Raw genomic sequence first — 19764 nt, forward strand, 5'->3', positions numbered from 1 at the left:
ATCCCAGCTGACATTGGGTGAAGGCAGGGTTCACCCTGGACAGGTCGCCATCCATCTTAGGGCACATATAGAGACAGACAAGCATTCATGCTCATATTGACACCTATGGGCAATTAACCTGCATGTCTTTGGACTGTGGGAGGAAGCGGGAGGGAACCCACGCTGCCACGGGGAGAACACGCAAACACCACACAGAAAGACCGCCCAGACCGGGAACCGAACCAGTGGCCCTCTTGCTGTGAGGCGACAGTGCTAGCCACTACACCATCGTGCATCCCACATATATAATAAATATATTAATTTATTTTTCTGGCTGTATTTTGTGCTGAGGCATCCTATTAATAAATATATAAGTGCATATACATACATATATAAATACATATATTTATTTTTATATATACATACATATATAAATAAATTTATTTTTATATATTCATGATTTTATATGTACATTCCTTTTTTATATAAAATATATATTTATTTATTTTTCTGGCTGTATTTTGTGCTGAGGCATCCTGCATGCTGACAGATATATGAATATATTGTTTATTAATAAATATATGTATAAATAAATATATATGCACATATATATATATAAATACATATTTGTAATATATACATGCTTTTATAGATTAATTCCTTTTGTATATATATATATATATTGTTCTGGCTGTATTTCGTCGCGAGGAATCCTGCATGCTGACAGACACAAATCTATTTATTTAAATTAATATTTATTTATATATAAATATATATATGAATATTGTTTAGTAATAAATATATGTATGAATATATATGCACATATACATAAATATATCAATAGATATTTTTAATGTATACATGATTTTATAGATTCATTCCTTTTGTATATATATATACATATATATATATATATATATATTATATTGTTCTGGCTGTATTTCGTGCTGAGGAATCCTGCATGCTGTTAGACACAGATCTATTTATTTAAATTTATTTATATGAATATTGTTTAGTAATACATATTTGTATTAATATGTACATATACATACATATCTTTTTTATACATACATGATTTTATATATACATCCCTGTTTTATTTATATCTATGTATTGTTCTGGCTGTATTTCACGCTGACAGACACAGGTCGGATTAGAAGCAGAGGTTGACTGACTCCACAAAGTCCACTTGATCCCTCCATCTGCTCTCCATCCGAACTCCCTTCTGGTTCTAAAGTAAAAACAGGTCCACGCGACATATAACAGAGTTATGAGGAGCGCGTGTGCGCGAGCGGCTGCAGCTCGACGTGGACCTGTCATGTGGTTTGAGGGAAAACCCGTATTGGATCCCAGTGGTCACCTGGGCAACGAGGCGAGGGGCTGCTATGTCCGCTAATGTCCGACATGAACACATAAACATGACATATATAAATATAGATGACACGCTCTCAACAACACGAGCGAAATAGACCACGCGCGTGGAAGTTTTAATGCAGAAATAAACCGGGATGAATACGATTTAATCCACTTCAACCGCCGCCGAGCTATCTGCGTCACGTGAGTGCCGGTAAATGACATGTGACGTCTCACAAAAGCCCAAAACAAAAACACCCCGAAAAAAAGACCCACGTTCGTGTTTTTTTTAAACCACATTTATAAAACCGAACACAAATAGTCCACTCCGCATCTTCTCGGCCGCATGTCGCAGCTTTGCGCGGATAAACGCAGCAGTGCGCCGCGGAGCAGCGACACGAAGAAGAAGAAGAAAAAAGAAAAAAGGGAGAGAATCCAAGGACGAACACATCCAGAGAGAAGTGACAGGAAATGATCTTCCGCCCGTTCACCGACGACCCGCCGACCGGAGCACCGAGCCGCGCGAACACCAAGAGAGCGGCGGTTGGTTTTTAGTCCCCGCGCGTGTGTGTGTGTTGTATGTGCGCGCGCGTTTTCCGCACAGACGCAGACGACCGCCTCCTGCTCAGCAGCGGCCTCCATTTTAGCTCCTTCGCCACCGGCCGCCGCCGCCTCACGTGTCCTGGACGGTCTTCCTCACATGACCCGTGTGTTTGTCCCCGTGATCAGCGCCTCCATCCCTCCGTAAACCAGCGCCGTTGATCCGCCGCAGAAAGCTTCATGGAGCTGCTGGAGGAGAGTCTGGACGGCGCGAGGTGAGAGGCTGCCGGCCGCTTCCTGCTCAGCCTTACTCGGCCTAAAAACACACATACAGAGCCCCGGTTGGTCTTCTCCGTTCACAACCACAGCACGCTATCTTTGAACGAAAAAATTATTATACTTTTAATATTTTTTATTTATTTATTCAGTTTTCCCCGCCGGGTTGAGGATCATCTTCTGCACCCGTAAAGATATTTTGTCGGCAGATACTCTGCGCCGGTTTGATAATCTGTAACACCAAGATTGCTGTTTTTATTTACCTGACATTAAACGCACCGCTGTAAATCGTGCTGATATTATCAGGGCGCTATTTATTAGCACTGTGTTGTTACTATGCGGTACCTGTTTTTAACTGTTTTAAATGCTTAACTCCAACTAAGAGGCGTTATTAAGAGTTATATATTATTAAATTAGTCTCCCATTGTGCCGTAAAGCAAGTCACTTCGGTTTTTAAGATCACGGTTGCAGTTTTCCTCCTGCAAGTTGCAGAAAACATGTCACATTTTCACTTATTTATGTCTGATCCATAGTACTCTCTCGTGACCACCTGGGGGCGCTGTGACCCCACTACTGAGCTCTGGAGCCACATTAATGCTTATCAAATGTATTTTTTCTCTTTTTTGATTTGTAGTCACGACAAACAGGAAACGGAAGAGGTGGTGCAGTTACAGGAAGGTGGGAGCCTCGCTTTATTCTAATCTAGAAGTATATAAAAGTGAAATCAGTTGTTAATTTCTCAATGTAGAAATATGTGCTGCAGATTCAGGTTTTGCCTCTTGACTCGTAAGAACTGAGCGTTGATCTTTAACCCATATGCTTGTTAAGCGTGTGCTTTTCTGCTGTCTTTCTTGCATCCACGTTGCGTTCCTCTCGCATGTGTTTTGAATGACTGGTCCAGCACCTCCACACGTGTGGCACACGTTGACCTGTTGGTTGACCTGTTACAGGAGAGACGGTGGGCACGGAGGAGCAGACTGCAGTGACCATCACTGGTGTCCCGCAGGCTGCGTTCACTGACCACAATGTGCAGTACCAGTTCCGCACAGAGAACAGCGGCGGACAGGTGAGCACGGGGCCGTGTGTTTGATATGTTAATTTGTCAGTTAGTTCCTTCCTAAACAACATAATATGTGAGTTGGTTATTTCCTCTCCAACATAACATGTTGTATATATTGGTTGGTTGGTTCAGGAAGTCTCATCCATTTAAAAAAAGACTTAACTTTAATGTCTCTCGGAGGAACAACTTGGTCTAATGTGTCAGGAAATACGTTTTGTAGAGATTTCACAGTGTGGCACATTTGCGTTTGCTTAACGTGAGCTAGTTGGCGCCAGCTGTAAACTAAATATGAGTATGACCGCACCGTGATGAACCACTGAAATACTACTCCTAAATCCATAAGAAAAGTGACATTTCATGGTTTAAAAATAGCTCGACACACCCGCCTACTGTTTAGAATCCACCCTGAGCGCCGGGAGGCCGATGCTGAGTGAGTCAGTGCCGACTGATGAGTGACATGACATTTATATGTTGTGTGAACACCCTTTATTCATAAGTGGTCGGCCCAACCCTATTCACACCTTCGATAACATTCGCCTTTAGCGCCTCTTACACTCAGTGGCGGCTGGTGAAATTTTTTTTGGGGGGGGCGCAGTTTAAATAGCACTCAACAATGAGAAGAAAAGAGGTTTTGAGTAGAATATTGTAAAAAACAAAGCTTTATTTCAAGAACACAGCGTGCTCAACACTGTCCAACAACAACTATCAACACACTGTAACTTTGGGCATGAGAGGTTCAGAGCAGCTTTAAGGAACATTGGGTTGGGTTTCAGAGGTTTGCAAAATAAAAGAGTTTCACCCTCACATGAAAGAGGTTCAGAGCAGAATAGAGTCAGAAAGAGATCACATGTTACATTGGGTGACAGAGCAGACCCACTACTGTAAAGACAAGTAGCTCCTCTCTTTACAGTTGGAAAACTTCTCCATAACTCTCTGGTTAAAGTCAATCATATCTGTAACCAGCCTGTTTCATTATTCTGGAGGGAATGTGTCTGTTTTTCAGAACTTCTTCGTTGTGTTTTCGATGCCAGTTCGGTCTCCTTCTGCTGCTCTGCAAACAGGGTTAGCTTCATGCTGTTAGCTCGTTAGCTTCATGCTGTTAGCTCGTTAGCTTCATGCTGTTAGCTAGATAACTGCGGCAAGATTCGTGCTTTACACTTGTCTGCAGCTCTTTAGATCCCTCACCCCGTTGTAGTCCAGAGAGTTTCAGTCCCAGGACTTTGGAACAACAGACAGGGGAAACTAAACAGCATTACTCACTGAGCCTCCAGCTAACAGCTCCGTTAGCTACCTGCTCTGTAGCTCCGTGGAGCTCTCTGGCTGAGGGAACGATACCGGTCTCTGATTGGCCGAATAGTCCATCATGTGAAATAATAAAACAATGTCATTGGCCAATGAGTGCACATTTTTGTGCCCCAAGATTCACGTTTCATCCGCCAATGAGAAGCCGTCTTTGCCGAAACGACTGTGAAATGTTTGCTGCTCCCGCACACACACGTTTGGCCGGTGTCCCGAAAAAGGGGCGGGGCTTCTCTCCGTGATAATGAGTGGCGATATATTATATTTTTTCACATTAACTTAAGTGGTTGTTGACAGGCTGACGGTCTCCCACACACATTTAGCGCGTCAACACGGTATATTTACTAGGGCTGTGAAACGATTAAAATTTTTAATCGGATTAATCACAGGTTTCTGTGGATTAATCATGATTAATCACATATTTACGATATTCTCGGTATATTTTGTGAGAACATAGAGATTTATGACAAAAGACGGATATATACATTTATACATTCTTCTATACAATGGTGCTGCAACTCAGCAGTTATTTAGCAGTTTTCTTCCATATGGAACATTAATACATCTTCATCCTAAACAGAATGTTTAACCCTCCTGTTACCTTTCGGGTCAATTTGACCCCATTCAATGTTTAATGTCGGTGTTCTTTGGGGTCAATTTGACCCCAGGCTGTTTTTCACTGTGTCAAACATATCAGAAATATCAACTTTTTTATTTATTTAAAGGGCTATTTAGGTAGTCAACAAACAAACATAAAGTACCTCACACTTAAACTTGGGAAGCAATATTAATTCTAATAATTTTCTGGAGGTTTTAATTGCTGGGGTCAAATTGACCCGAGGGTAAAATATGTTAGTAAATGTAAAGGTAACAGGAGGGTTAAACAGAACATTTTTTCTTGTTTGTCAACCATTAACTCCACCATGATACAATCTAAAGGCCTCTAGTCTTCCTCTAGCAGCTGCTGAGGCAAACTGACTGTGTGGGTTTTCTTCATGAACTGGGCCGTGATGAAAGGGACGGCGGGACACCGCTGCAAAGCTGAAACCTCACCGGCCCGGACAGGTGGACAGATTGACAAGTGACTTTTTTTTTGCTCGGTCCCGATGCGCGCACGGAGCTCTGTGGCGCGCGAGACGGAGATCGATAAGTGTTAACGCAACGCGTTAGAGAGAAATGACATGCTGCTGTGGGATCGATCAGCAACAGACGTTAATAAAAGAACAAAGACGTGCTATAGAGAACATGTCAGGGGGCGGGCCAATCTTTTTAATGTCATGCGATCTACCGACACTACGCCGCAATCGACTGGCAGGTCGCGATCGACGTGTTGAGACCCCTGATCTACAGGAAGTAAAAGTCGTAACAAGGTTTCCGGAGGTGAACCTGCGGAAGGATCATTACCGATGAACAGACCGTCTGCATGAGAGCGGACAGAGTTCAGGTTGAAGAGGTGTATTGGAAGCTCATTTTGCAAGTGACTTTTTTTTCGTCCCGATGTGCGTGCACACGCCAGCATCCGAGCTCTGGGGTGCGCGAGACGGAGATCGGAGTCGTGTTAACGCGACACTAGAGACAGAATGACATGCTGCTGGAGAGACGACCAACAACAGACGGATTGGAAGCTCATTCTGCGCATGCGTTAAATGCGTTTTAAAAAATAACGAAGTTAAACCTGTAATTGAATTAACTGAGTTAACGCGTTATTTTTCACAGCACTAATATTTACTATTTAAATGATTTGGAATATAATGTTTTTTGACAGGATTTTTTTTTTTTCATCTCAAAATTTTAAGAGGGGCGGCGCCCTAGCGCCCCCTATGGACGCACCGCCACTGCTTACACTTATGCCCTTTGGTTTCGGAAGGAAAGCTAGAAGCTGAGCTCTAGAAGCTCTAGAAGCTGAAATTTAGAAGCTGAGTTCTGGAAGCTATAGAAGCTGAGCTCTGGAAGCTGTAAATATATTGGAAAAGCAAGTTTAGAGATCGCAAGTTTGTCTTGGCATCAAGGAAATTCAGAGAGACTCATTTGAATTATCCAAAGGTCATGGTAGTACTTTTTTGTTGTTGCATATATTATATGTTGGTGTGTTTGCATATTTTTTCCATCTGTAATGCGAGTTCTCTTTAAAGATCGAACCGTCTCCTCTCTGTCCCCACAGGTGACGTACCGCGTTGTCCAGGTGACCGACGACCAGTTGGAAGCGACGGCCGACGGGACCGGCGCCGCCAGCGTCGTCTCCAGCGCGGCGTTCGCCGGAGCCCCCCAGGCCGTGGCTCAGGTGAGCAGAAACCTGGTCACACCGGAGAGGGACTGGTCCCTGAAGGGAGCGATAGCTGACTATTGATTATCTTAGTCATCAATTATTCCATCAAGTAACCGGATAAATACATATATTAAAGAAAGTTTAAGGATGCAAGACTTTTTATAAAAACTAATTGCTTTCCTCAGAAAAATATATTTGCTTAAATGGCATAGAGTAACATTTTCTGGTAAAACTGAGCCCATTGGATTCATTTCTTTTATCACCTTCTGGTTTTTAAAGAAAACATTTCCTCGCCCTTTTCCAGGCTGTCATCCAGAACCCTTTCAGTAACGGGGGCAGCCCCGGCGGCGAGACGGTGGGAGGCGAGACGCGCTTCGCTTATTTCCCGGCCACCACCGTCAGCGACGGGACGGGCGTGTCCGTGCAGGCCGCCGCCGACCCGACGATAGCGCAGGCGGGAGGTGAGGCTCCGCCTTGTTTTCAGTCACACGCGTGCAAGTCGAGCGTCAGAGAACTTCAATTTGGTTCTCTTTTTTCTTTTCATCAGGCCAGTTTTACGTGATGATGAGCCCCCCCGAGGTGCTGCAGACCACGGCCCCCCGCACCATCGCGCCACGCACACACACATACACTGCGTGAGTATGACGCAACACCCAGCACCTTCCTCCCATCCCTGAAGTTACCCAATCTCTCTCTCTCTCCTTTTTCTTTTCACCCCCTCCCTCCACGCGATTGGCTGACTTCTCACCCCCACCCCACCCTCCCCCATGTTAACTTCACGGTGGATCGGATGTCATTTACCTCTTCCTCCCCCTTGCTGGAATGATTTAGGTTTATCATTGTGTGTACAAATAAAGATACCTTTTAAAAAAAAGTTAAAGAAATAATTTAAACGTCCAACATCTGAAAGCCACACTGTGTCCCACTTACCTGCCCTCCCCAGAGACATCGGTGAAAGCGACATGTTGCAGCATGGCAGTTCAAACTGGTGAGGAGAAACTGGAAAAGTCCTGTAAAAAAATTAAATCCCAAAAGTCATGGAAAATATTCAGATGTTTATTTACACAGTTTGATTAAAAGAATACACATTTATATCAATATGTATTCTTTTAATCAAACTATTGTCTCATTATTTGTGTCATTTAAGGTGTACACTCGTGTCTACGAGGTTTCACAAACTGTGGAAATGTTGTTTAAATTCCTGGAAGCCCATTGGTCAACATGTGTGTGACCCCTGGTGTTTACATTTGGTAAACACGTGAGAGTCTGATGAAGTATTGATGATCTCAACATTTGTTCTGCTGTGTGTTGACAGGAAGGTGGAGGGTCCCCGGGCGCCCAGAGACGAGAGGCGGAGAGCACAGCACAATGAAGGTACCACACACACACACACACACACACACACACACCTGAGTTTCTGTCAATAGTTCCATTTGAAAGTTCTCCATTTAAAACAATTGTTTTTTTTCCAGTTTAAACTATTTTTCTTTTCTTTTTTAACTTTCTCCGCAGTGGAGAGAAGAAGAAGAGACAAGATCAACAACTGGATTGTCACGCTTTCCAAAATCATCCCCGACTGCAGCATCGACAGCCGAACCGGAGCGGTGAGCGCCGTGTGCCGAAATCAATAATCATATATTCTCTAGAAAGATATTTTACACAGCGATGTGAGGTGGTGTCCAAGTCTTCCCTCGGATGCAGAAAAGATGCTGACGGTCTTCTTGGAGACGCCGGGCGTGACCTCAGCCGGGGACTCTCGGTCTCTGTGGAGATGCTCTGGAAGAACCTGGAACGTGTTTCAGTCACAAGACGTGAGTGAAGTCCCGTTTGACCGGTTCTTGTTTCCCAGAGTAAAGGAGGCATCCTGTCCAAAGCATGCGACTACATCCGAGAGCTGCGGCAGGGCAACCAGCGGCTGCAGGAGAGCTTCAAAGAGGTGGAGCAGGTGGAGATGGACAACGAGCTGCTGAGACAACAGGTGTGTGTGTGTGTGCGTGTGTGAGCGCATAAAGAGCGTATGCGCGCGTGTGTGAATAAATTAAGTGGTCCAGGATGTGTCAGTATGTGTGAGCGTGTGAGTGAGCGTGTGTCGTGTGTCTGTGTGTGTCAGCGTGTGTGTGAGCGCGTGTGTCAGTATGTGTGTGTGTGTGTGAGCGTGTGTGAATAAAGTGGTCCATGATGCGTCTTCACTGCTAAGTGATAGCGATGTTGTCATGGTAACTATCAGTTGTCACGCTCGTAAATAGCAACAACATTCACGTAGTGAAACTTTGTAAACACTCTTGCGTTGTTGTTTGTGTGATGACACGGACTCTCGTATGTCGTGGGTACGTGTGTACGACCCGACTCGAGACGCAAAGAACACCAAAAACACCAAAGCTACGCAACCCTCTGAAGGTGAACGTGAGCTCACTTTACTGTCGGGTAGCGGAGAACTGGAAAAAAGCCAAAAGGCCGATGCAACATGTCGCTTTAGGAGCGCAGTCGGCTGCCTCTAAACACAACGTATAGATTCTTGTGTATTTAGAAGAACTTTGAAAATGCCAAAGAAAAGATCTCCTTGTCAGGAGAGGAATACAATCTGAGTCTCCTCTATTTCATTTCATTAGTTTCTGTCCCTCCAGTCATCCCTCCTTTTTGTTTCTTTGTTTTCTCGCCTCCCAGATCGAGGAGCTGAAGAACTCCAACGCGCTGCTCCGAGCTCAGCTGCAGCAGCACGGCGTGGAAGTCAACGGAGATGCGGCGCCGCAGTGAACGCCACACGAGCTCAACGTCGCACCGCCCCGCTCGCCACCTGAACTATACCGAGGGGAACGGAACGAGAGAGACTCTGCATCTGAGATTGGACCACATGTGGAGAAGAACGCTGAAGGACTTGAGGCCTCCTTCCTCCTCCTCCTCCTCCTCCTGAGGCCGGACGCTCTGAATGCGTTTGCCGTGTAACTCGATGAACCTCTCGCCTCCCGCGTGAAAAGGAATACGACCTCCTCGCCGCCACGCTCGCACCAAACTTTACTTTTTACTTTTTAAATTATAAACCCGCCACAGAGAAATGTCCCCCCCCTTTTTTTTATATTTTTATGACTTCACCATTTTTATTTTATTTTGTTGTGGACTTTTTGCTGCGTTCTGAAACGACTAAATGTGGCTCAACTCATAGCTCTCCTTTGCTTTTAATTTATTAGTGTTTCAGGAATGTGTGCACAGCTGATTCTAGAATTATGTTTTATATATATTTTTTTCACCGGCAACAAAAGTGTAACCGGCCAATCAGATATTCTCATCCCCCTCATCTGTCACCAAGGATAGTTAAATATAGCCGTTGATCTGTGGGAAAGTTAAGTAGCTTTTAATATTATTTCTGCCTCTTTATACTGACGCTAGAAGTGCTGCCGAACTTTATCAACATAATCCAAGGTCGGTAAATATAAAAACGATCATATTCACCTGCATGCCTGATGGCCCCGCCATGCAGGTTGTACAGAAGCAGGTGGGAGATTCTGGGCGTTGACGTAGCTCAGGTACCCGGGGTCGTGCGCTGGCCAGTGGTTCAGGCTTCACAGGTGCAGATGAATGCTGATTTTCATGGTGGGGAATCTTTTTTTTAAATTTTAACGGGCAATAACGTACAGTTGGTTTGTGTATCTGCTTCATAGGTCACTGAAAGGGCTTCAGTCTCACTAGTGTTGCTGCAGCTGAGGTTGCTCGTATGTTTTTATTTTGAATTTTTTTCCCCCCCCTCACATCTTCTCTAAGCGTTTGGGACAGCAGGCCATGAGGCGACCGTGGTCAGGAATGTGCTGCGGGCGGTTTGGGATGCGAGTGATGGTGGTTGTGACTAACCAGCTCTATGTCTACACTGGAAGTCACCACAGCATGGAGAGAGGAGAGAACAAACTATAACCACTGGCATGACTACTTCTGATACTCCAATAAAACACAAGTGTTTATACCCGAGTGTTCTCCACAGGTCCATTCTGTGACGCGTCGGGGAGCAAATGAAACATGGGTGTCTTTTCTGGCTTTGTTTTGATCAAATATCAAGTGTTTTCACACCAAATTTTAGGACACATGTGACTGCAGGAATTTCAGCTTTTATTTTGAAGGGCGTAAAAAAAAAAAAAAGCTCCTATAGTATTTATTACACGGGTGCACACAATACTTTTTTATGTGCAGATGCTTGTATTGTGTACTTGGTCATTACCGCCTCCTGACAACGTTTGGGTGTTGTGATATATTCCATATAGTTGACATATATTGTATATATGACACATCAATAGGCGTCTCACAGCTCACAGCAGTTAAAATAAACTTCTGAGGTATAAATACGGCTAAAATTCTTAATGACGTCGCAGAAGTTAGAGTTTGTGCTGCAAAGTAACGTTAATAACGGCATAATATATTACCGTCGCGCCGTCTTTACGGTGTCGCGCAGAGTGACGTCACAAAAGTTTCCCGCGGGTGTTTTTTTAATCATTAAATGAGTTCACGTGAACGCTGTGTGCGGCCCGTTGCCCCGGGAGACGGCCCAGGGCGCTTGTTGCCGTAGGAGACCCGGTCCGGAAGAACAAGCATACACACACACACCGGTCTCTCTGAAAGCTCCAGAATATCGGTGAGTAGAATACAATAAGAAACATTAAAACGCAGATTATTATTAATTTGTTAACGGTCACGCTGTTTTGAAATTCAGCTTTCGTAACCCGCGGCTATCCGTGCCTTGTTGCGACAGGTAGCGGTCACTTTACGGCCTCCTCGTCAAGGTGAACGGTGATGTACTCTTAGTGGCGTCCCCTAGCAACCGTAAACACGGCACGTGAATGTTAAAAGGCTGCATTCAAGCTAACTGTACACGATGTACGGTAACACTAACCTCAAGAAGGTTACTGTCCTACAATAGTCACACTTTCGACCTAGAGCAAGAAATTAACTTTTATTTTGTTAGACTAGTCCATCACATGAAACTTGGGAAACTATAAATAGGAAATAATCAATTAAAGCGTAATTTCCCCACACTGTATGTTGTACATCATCCTCACAACTTGTGTTTTCTGGGTCATTCGGGCCGAATGCTTTCTCTTCCCTCTTTTGAAAGCAACATTATTCAATTCAAATTATGTAGTATATCTCACAGCTACACATTTGCCTCAGACAATCTGTACATGTACAACATCCTCTGTCCCGGGACCTCACATCGGATCATGAAAAACTCCCAAAAAACCCTTTAACGAAGAGCAACGGAGGAGCATCCCTCTCCCCGGATGGCCAGAAGTACAATAGATGTCATGTGACATAACATGATGATTTTACTCTGTTGTAAACTATGATTTAAGAACCGCCTCAAACGTTGCATATGGGCAGCGGCAGCAGGATGTCTGCACTCCCCGCAAAGCCCGGCCTGCGCCACAGTGTGTCCGAGTCAAACGTCAACAACCAGCAGCTGTCTGCCACGGCCCAACGGGAGCGCTTGGTTTCCAACGTGGTCCGGCAGGAGGGGAGGTCGCTCCGCAGCGAGACCGCCTGTAAGGTGGGTTCCGCGTCGGCGGGCGAGGCCTGTAGCCGGGCGGCGTCTCTCTCCGGTAGGGAGAATCCACGCGTTACTTAACGTGTCCGCGTGGCGTCTTTCCCCTCCGCAGACCACCTGGGATGAAAGCGACACCTGCCGCCGGCTGAGGGACCGGGCCTGGGATGTGTCCCGCTGGAAAGAGGAGCTGGAAGCCTGCGCACGGAAAGTGGACGAAGAGATGGAGGCTCTGACCCTGGTGACTGACCCGTGTTCATAAGAGAACAACGATGTCAGCCGTTATAGACACGTGTGTGTGTGTGTGTGTGTGTGTGTGTGTGTGTGTGTGTGTGTGTGTGTGTGTGTGTGTGTGTGTGTGTGTGTGTGTGTGTGTGTGTGTGTGTGTGTGTGTGTGTGTGTGTGTGTGTGTGTGTGTGTGTGTGTGTGTGTGTGTGTGTGTGTGTGTGTGTGTGTCTCTCTCTCTCTCTGTGCGTGTCTGTTTCTGTGTGTGTGTGCGTGTTTGTTTCTGCTGTGTGAGTGTGTGCCTGTGTGTGTGTCTGTTTGTGTCTCTCTCTCTGTGTGTGTGTGTTTCCCCGAGTCAGTATTCCTGGAATCAGTTCAATATTAAAGCGCTCGAGTCTGACCTGTCGGTGACCTCGGCCTCCGTGTGTGTTGGTACAGTCCAAAGAGCAAACCGAGCACGCGCTGGCCGCGACCTCCGTTCCCCTGGAGGTCGGCGCCGAATGCCTGACGCTGAGGGACGGGCGGCGAGGGTACGAGCTGGCCGCCGACCCCGTGGACGAGCAGCTGAGGCGAGAGGTGGAGCTGATCGAGAGGACGCAGCAGCTGCTGCAGCGGCACGTCGACGAGGCCTTCGAGCGCCTGTGGTGAGGGAAACACCAGCGAGGCGTGCTCGTCGTTGTCGTTGTTGTCGTCTCTTGACAGCTGCTCCGTGTTCTCGATGGCAGTGTTTTGCAGGAGGCTCGGCACCAGCTGACCTCTGACCTCCAGAACAAGATGGACGCCCTGGACATCGACATGTCGTGTCTGTCTCTCACTATTAAGTCACCTCAGATCTCCCTGAAGACCAACCCAACACGCGTGCCGTCAGGGTAAACCTGTGTGTGTGTGTGTGTGTCTCTCTTTCTGTGTGTCTCCCCTTGTGTCTATGTATGTGTGTCCCTGTGTGTGTGTATCTCTCCTTGTGTGTGTGTCTCCTCTTGTCTCCATGTGTGTGCGTGTGTTACTCCTTGTGTCCCTGTGTGTGTGTGTGTGTGTGTGTGTGTGTGTGTGTGATGAGGTAATGCTTCTCCACCCTCCTGGTGAACACGAGCCTCCTCCTGAAGGCCTGGTCTTGTTGCAGCTCCTCCAGTCCTCAGGAGTGGGTCCAGTTCAGCCAGTACAACGTGGGCCGGGCCCAGGAGGCCGTGCAGGCGTCCCAGCTGCTGAGGGAGGACATGAGCCTCAGCAGAGCCCAGGTGTGCAGCTCCGCCCGTCTCCTCCAGTGAGCGATGTCACCTCATTCCTCCTCTCACGTGACTCCTCCTCCTTCCCGTTTCCTTCAGTTACACAACGAGCTGAACGCTCAGCTCCGTGCCACGGAGTTTGCTCTTCGCAAGCGGACTCACCACGAAGAGCAGGCCCGCGACGAGCTGGCCTGGCAGATAGGAAACGTGAGTTATCAAGTAATCATGGCAGGTTTTGATTACCTTCGCATTGAAAATGCGGACGGTTATGTTTTGATCGCCATATATTTATTTATTTATTTGTATGCGTGTTACTCGCATAACTCAAAAAGTATTAAACCGAATCGCATGAAATTTGGTGGGATGATTGGTTATTATCCGGGGACCAGTTGATTAGATTTTGGGATCGATCGGGGTCAAGGTCATGAAAAGGTCAAAATCTTCTTTTTCCAATCCAATTGGCATGCAACTAATGCCAAAATGTTCATAATTCAACGCCCAATCTTGTGATATGTGAAGGTATGCGCTCTACCGAGTGCCCGTTCTAGTTCTGGATTCGAGAGAAACGTTGTTGTTTAAATCCCGTGAAATGTTTTACAGTTGAAGTGTTTCTGCCTGTAGACCGAAGATGAAATGTCAGAAATGGAGAGAGACGTCCGCGGGCTGGACGCAGACCTGCAGGGGAAGATGGCCTCCCTGAAACTTGCTCACACGCGGCTGGAGAGCAGGACCAACAGACCCGGCATGGACTTGTGCAGAGACGAGGTTCGAAGTATAGAATATGAGCATCGGGTGGCGTGGGGGTCGGAGGTCGTTGCGGTTCACGTGACCTTTGTGTGGTTCCTTCCCTGTTCGCCTGCAGGTGCAGCGCGGCCTCGTGAGTGAAGTCCACCAGCTGGAGGCCACCATCGTGGCTCTGGACCAGAAGCTGTCTGAAGCTCAGTGAGTCTGAAACCGGTTGGGAATGTTTTTGAACGTCAGAGTCTGGATAGAAATCCCTCTAACTCCCCCCCCCCCCCCCCCCCCCCGTGCTTTCTGCTCAGGCGCTCCCTGCAGACGATGAAGCGCCATCATTCCCGCATGCTGCAGGATCTTTCCAGGAAACAGGAAGCGCTGTCTCTGGAGCAACGGAGCATGAACACTCGCTCCCGCCTCGCCGCAACCTCCCGCACCGAGGACCCCGCCGCCGCCGCCGCCGCCGTGCTGCTGGTTCCACTCGCCAACTCCAGTGGGCGGAGCAACCTGCAGCTGCTGGCCCAGTGAGACCAGCTGCTCTCCATTCATGTCTCTTAAAGTCTTACATTAATTAATTATCTATTTATTTAAACAAAAAGAAAGTATTCTCCTGACCTGTCTTGACCTTTTGTGTGTTTTAATTTGCTGTTGTGTTAATAATCAATTATGTACTTATTCTGTGTTTATTTAAATGCCACACAATAACTATAATGTGGATTATATGCTTGTTTTCCTCCCCGTCTTAATTAAACATTTAGTTGTGAAAGATATTTCTGGCATCTGAATATATGTTCACATGTTCATGTTTGGGGTGGCTGTAGCTCAGTGGGGTAAGAGGGCCGTCCTGCAACCGCAAGGTTGTGGGTTCGATCCCCGCTCTCCCCATTAGTTGCAAGTCGAAGTGTCCTTGAGCAAGGCACTGAACCCCCAGTTGCTTCCCGGGCGCTTCACCGCAGCCCACTGCTCCTTAATAACTAAGGATGGGTTAAATGCAGAGAACTAATTTCCCCTTGGGGATTAATAAAAGTGTTTATTTATTTTATTTTAATTTTTTGAAAACAATGTTGATGGTATGAAAAGTATTCTCTTTATGTGATTCAATGGCTACACGGTCTAATTAATATACATTTAATATATATTTAAATACATAAAATATATATAAATACATATAATATAATATCTATATATATACAAAATACATATAATATATAGAATATATAAATACATATACTATATATATACAAAAATATATATCTATACATATAATATATATATAAATGCATATCTATAAGTATAATATATAAAATATATATATATATATTATCGACCTTGTAGCCATTGAATCACATTAAGAGAATACTTTTCATATCATCAAAATTATGCAAAATATGATAACATATTTACCAATAAATTGCCTATGGCGCATTTCCACACTTCATACTTCATGACATTACATTTTGAGTTAGCAGAAACAACTTTGGAAAAAGGCCATTAATGTCCCTAAAAGGACCGGCGTGAGGAGTATAGCGGCACCTAGTGGCAGGTTTGCAGATTGCATCCAAATGAATCCTCTCCTGCTCTGTGGACTCGCTCCCTGTGCAGATATGACAACACGACGAGTCTTAGTTTCAGGTGATTTCACACAAACGTTGTTATGAATATTATAATAAATTCATTCCTGCAAATACATTTGGTTCATGGGTAAATATTTAGAACATAAAGAACATAATGAACATTGTGGGATTCATGCCTTTTTGAGCTAAATTAATCATTGAGAACGAATCTCACTGGCTCACTTGATTGGTGTCCATTGTCCCTGAAAAATAAATAATGAATGAGTTGAGTCAGTCTTCTTGTGATTGAAGCTGAGGTAACCCGACGGCCCTGGTGATGGGAACCTCCCGAGGCTTCCTGAAAAACACCACGAGAAGAAATACGAGAGGCGAATGACGTCTGTGTACTAACTTCTGCAAATAAACGAGGTCAACGCGTTGTAAACACCTCACCGTATATCAGGGGAGTAGCCACACACACGTTTGTTTCTGAGCGGCGGTTCAATCGACCAATCAAAACGCTCGCATGTTTTGAACCGCTGCAGGCCTTTTTTCTTGGAAAGAATCCTAACAAAAAGCTTTTCCATTTTCTAGCCCCGAGAAGCCCTCTCCTCTCCTCTCCTCGCCTCTCCTCGCCTCTCCTCTCCTCTCCTCTCCTCGCCCCTCCTCGCCTCTCCCCTCCACTCCTCTCCTCTCACACACTCCTTTCACACACACTAAGTAAAGAACTCATCCTCCACCATAAAACTGAGAGAAGAGAAACAAACAAGTCGACATCTCCCCAAAGGGGGGGGGGGCTTTGGCCCTTTATGACTTTACTGCCCTGGCCCTCCAGTTCATTGAGACAGCCCGGGCTGTGAGGGGGCGGCCATGTGCTTCCGGACACTCTGAATTAGCCTGAATCATTGCACTTAAGGAGCCCAGATGCTACCTGTCTGTTGCCCTCCACTGAGAGGGCAATTAAGGCAGCCTGGTGCCTGCTAAATACACCCCCCCCCCACCTTCTGCATGAGTGGCTGCGTCTCCTTATCGGCGTCTCTTGTCACGATGATGTCGTGTGCACCTCGCCCCCTTCCTGCCGACCATGCGGCCACCGCCTCCTTTTTTCTTCTTCATCATCTTCTTCTTCTTCAGAGGGCAGTTTGAAACGAGCCCTGGAACGACGGCAGCTCGGCGGCGTCGCCCCCCCGACTGGAGCGTCTGTCTTTTGGACGCCGTGGTTGGTGAGTGGAGAGGACGCCGGGGGCCGCCGCGCGCCTGAACACTTCCATCATTCTGCTTCCAGACCTTTTTCTTCTTCTCCTCCTCCCGACCCCCGCCATGGTGAATCGGAGCCGGCTCTTCCCGTTGGCCGAACTCCCCGGCGCCGCCGCCGTGCGGCTGCCCTTCAAGGATTGCGTCGCCCTCGCCGTCTACGTCTTCACCTTCCTGCTGGGCCTCCCCGCCAACGCGCTGGTGCTGGCGGTGTACGCGCGCAAGGCCCGCAAGCGCGGCGCCACGCCCAACGTGGTCTACGCGCTCAACCTCTGCGCCGCCAACCTGGCGCTGGTGGCCTGGCTGCCCGTCAAGGCCCTGGAGACGCTGGTCCAGGACTGGAGGCTGCCGGCGCCCGTGTGCCCCGTCTACAGCTTCTTCCTCTTCTCCTCGCTGTACGCCAGCTGCCTCTTCATCACCGCCGTGACGGTGGGGCGCTACCTCAGCATCGCCTTCCCCATCGTCTACAAGAGGTACCGCCGCGCCCGCATCTCCTGCTTCATCAGCGCCGCCCTGTGGCTCGTGGTGCTCCTCCACCTCGGCTTCGCCCTGGTGGCGGAGGGCGGGGCCAACTTCGTCTCCGTGAAGGACGACGCCGCCGTCTGCTACGAGCGCTTCAACGCCTCCCAGCTGGCGGTGCTGCTGCCGCTGCGCCTGGAGATGTCCGTGGTGTTGTTCGTCGGGCCTCTCCTCGTGACGTCCTTCTGCACGCTGCGCTGCGTCACGCTGGTGTGGCGCTCCAACCTGCGGCCCGCCGGGAAGAGGAGGGTCCTGACGGTGGCGCTGACCACGCTGGCGGTGTTCGTGGCGTGCTACGCGCCCTACAACGCCTCGCACATCGTGGGCTTCGCGCTGCGGGCCAACGTGGAGTGGAGGACGTACGCCATGCTGACGAGCTCCTTCAACGTGTTCCTGGAGCCCGTGGTCATGATGATGCTGTCGCCGGCGTGGTCGAGGGGCGTCGCCGGGAGGGTGTGCGGACGGCAGAGCCGGCTGAGCCACAACGAGGGGTGTCGGCATCGGTGCGACTGCACCAACGGGGCCGCGGCGGCCGCCAGGGCCAGGAGGAGCCAGGCGGAGGCCGAGGTGACGAAAGAAAGCCAGGAGTGACGTCTCACGTCCATCGGGGGGAGAAGCTGATCGTCCTCCAGAAAACAAAACATCCTCCGGTGGATCACATCCAGGGGTCCTCTTTGTTCCTTCAGGACAACATTTTGACTAATGACGACCTCGAGTGTGGACCGTTGGTCTCATTTCATGTCAGAAGCTTCGTTGGAGATGCAAAGAGACGTTTCCTGTGGTCGGGATTGGCCAACGGCGTCAGGAGAGGAACTAAGAGCAGACTTGAACATGAACACATGGACCACCTGTTCCCTTCAACACGTCTGAGGCCTTTCACCAGCAGCTTGATGTCTAAACTTTATGCCTTTTTAATTAATATCTGCTGCTGCATTAGCTGCTTGTTAATGATCTTTTTACGTCTTTTCACTTGTAGATTGTTAAAAGAAAGTAAAATAAAGTATGTTATTTACAAATCTATTTTTTTAGGATGTCTTTAGAGGAATACAGTATATATATGGATATATATATTAAGGAATGTTTAAAAATAAAATCTAAATATATACTATAAATCAAGTATTATAAGTTTTATTAAAAATGAAAATACAATCGTGTGCTTCTTCTAGCCGGCTTACTGTTTCATTTTCACATGCTTGACCTTTGACCTTTCACACATCTCGCTCAGATGACCGAGCTCCTCCTTCTGAACCGCTCCACGCTTCACCCCCTCATCTTCACCAGGAGACCACGTCATCACAATATTCTTTAGATATCATTGTTGCTGTTATTCATCCTGGGAGTAAATCAATACAGAAAAGAAAAATCTCTCACCCAAAACAAATGTGTTGCTGCTCGGGTACCTCAATGTCCCGAAGAACACAGACGAGGCGTGAAGACGTCTCTCCAGAAAGAGAAGACATGATAAATCATCATAGAGCCCCGTGAATGCAAAACAATAATAGAGTACAGAGTACCTGTGACCTCCTGACTTCAATTCACTTTGTATGGTCCATTATGACAAATTACAAATTTGCCTCAGAGGGCTTTACATACGACATCCCTGACCTTTGACCTCACATCGGACTCAATCACATTTTAAACACAGAAACATATTCATTAATCAACGAGAAAGGTACACATCTCTGCTGTGTGTACAACGCGTGTGAATTAAAAACACGCTGCGATGTGTGCAAACCCTCGACTCAAAGTCGGCACATAATAGACGTTGTGCAATCTCACTAAAACCTGAAGGCAGTGAGCAGCGGAGCGAGTGTGTGTGTGTGTGTGTGTGTGTGTGTGTGTGTGTGAGTGTGTGTGTGTGTGTGTGAGTGTGTGTGTGTGTGTGAGTGTGTGTGTGTGAGTGTGTGTGTGTGTGTGAGTGTGTGTGTGTGTGTGTGTGTGTGTGAGTGTGTGTGTGTGTG

The 19764-nt window shown here is 47.0% G+C and overlaps 3 protein-coding genes across 5 annotated transcripts; all 3 read left to right on the top strand.

Annotated features, from left to right (window-relative positions):
• The first annotated feature begins 916 nt into the window (after window positions 1-916).
• Window positions 917-10730, top strand: usf2 (upstream transcription factor 2, c-fos interacting). 2 transcript variants are annotated; one of them, XM_056416804.1, is made up of 12 exons: window positions 921-1875; window positions 2062-2147; window positions 2783-2826; window positions 3099-3214; window positions 6669-6788; window positions 7078-7234; window positions 7321-7408; window positions 7717-7761; window positions 8089-8147; window positions 8286-8377; window positions 8623-8751; window positions 9438-10730. In XM_056416804.1, the coding sequence occupies exons 2-12, from the start codon at window positions 2113-2115 to the stop codon at window positions 9525-9527; spliced, it is 975 nt and encodes a 324-aa protein (XP_056272779.1). In that variant the 5' UTR covers window positions 921-1875; window positions 2062-2112; the 3' UTR covers window positions 9528-10730. The 2 variants fall into 2 exon arrangements, with proteins under 2 accessions (XP_056272857.1, XP_056272779.1); XM_056416882.1 differs by having other exon boundaries at window positions 917-2147; window positions 8630-8751; window positions 9438-9525.
• A 475-nt stretch (window positions 10731-11205) lies between these two features.
• tekt2 (tektin 2 (testicular)) lies at window positions 11206-15510 on the top strand. 2 transcript variants are annotated; one of them, XM_056416683.1, is made up of 10 exons: window positions 11206-11388; window positions 12107-12300; window positions 12410-12535; window positions 12958-13163; window positions 13245-13388; window positions 13640-13754; window positions 13842-13949; window positions 14364-14507; window positions 14605-14684; window positions 14786-15510. In XM_056416683.1, the coding sequence occupies exons 2-10, from the start codon at window positions 12127-12129 to the stop codon at window positions 15003-15005; spliced, it is 1317 nt and encodes a 438-aa protein (XP_056272658.1). In that variant the 5' UTR covers window positions 11206-11388; window positions 12107-12126; the 3' UTR covers window positions 15006-15510. The 2 variants fall into 2 exon arrangements, with proteins under 2 accessions (XP_056272658.1, XP_056272571.1); XM_056416596.1 differs by lacking the exon at window positions 11206-11388 and having other exon boundaries at window positions 11442-12300.
• A 1840-nt stretch (window positions 15511-17350) lies between these two features.
• On the top strand, window positions 17351-18394 carry si:dkey-211g8.9 (free fatty acid receptor 3). Its single transcript, XM_056420535.1, has one exon. It carries the CDS (start codon window positions 17351-17353, stop codon window positions 18392-18394), a length of 1044 nt encoding a protein of 347 aa, XP_056276510.1.
• The last annotated feature ends 1370 nt before the right edge of the window (window positions 18395-19764 follow it).

Source organism: Pseudoliparis swirei, chromosome 1 (assembly GCF_029220125.1).
Source record: "Pseudoliparis swirei isolate HS2019 ecotype Mariana Trench chromosome 1, NWPU_hadal_v1, whole genome shotgun sequence".
Taxonomy (NCBI): domain Eukaryota; kingdom Metazoa; phylum Chordata; class Actinopteri; order Perciformes; family Liparidae; genus Pseudoliparis; species Pseudoliparis swirei.

Excerpts from the sequence above, each read along its gene's own strand:
- si:dkey-211g8.9 (XM_056420535.1), top strand. The coding sequence starts at position 17,351 with ATGGTGAATCGGAGCCGGCTCTTCCCGTTGGCCGAACTCCCCGGCGCC.
- tekt2 (XM_056416683.1), top strand. The coding sequence starts at position 12,127 with ATGGGCAGCGGCAGCAGGATGTCTGCACTCCCCGCAAAGCCCGGCCTG. Across the intron at positions 12,536-12,957 it reads AGATGGAGGCTCTGACCCTG|TCCAAAGAGCAAACCGAGCA; the intron begins GTGACTGACCCG and ends GTGTTGGTACAG. Across the intron at positions 14,508-14,604 it reads TGGACTTGTGCAGAGACGAG|GTGCAGCGCGGCCTCGTGAG; the intron begins GTTCGAAGTATA and ends GTTCGCCTGCAG.
- usf2 (XM_056416804.1), top strand. The coding sequence starts at position 2,113 with ATGGAGCTGCTGGAGGAGAGTCTGGACGGCGCGAG. Across the intron at positions 2,827-3,098 it reads GGTGGTGCAGTTACAGGAAG|GAGAGACGGTGGGCACGGAG; the intron begins GTGGGAGCCTCG and ends GACCTGTTACAG. Across the intron at positions 8,148-8,285 it reads GAGAGCACAGCACAATGAAG|TGGAGAGAAGAAGAAGAGAC; the intron begins GTACCACACACA and ends CTTTCTCCGCAG.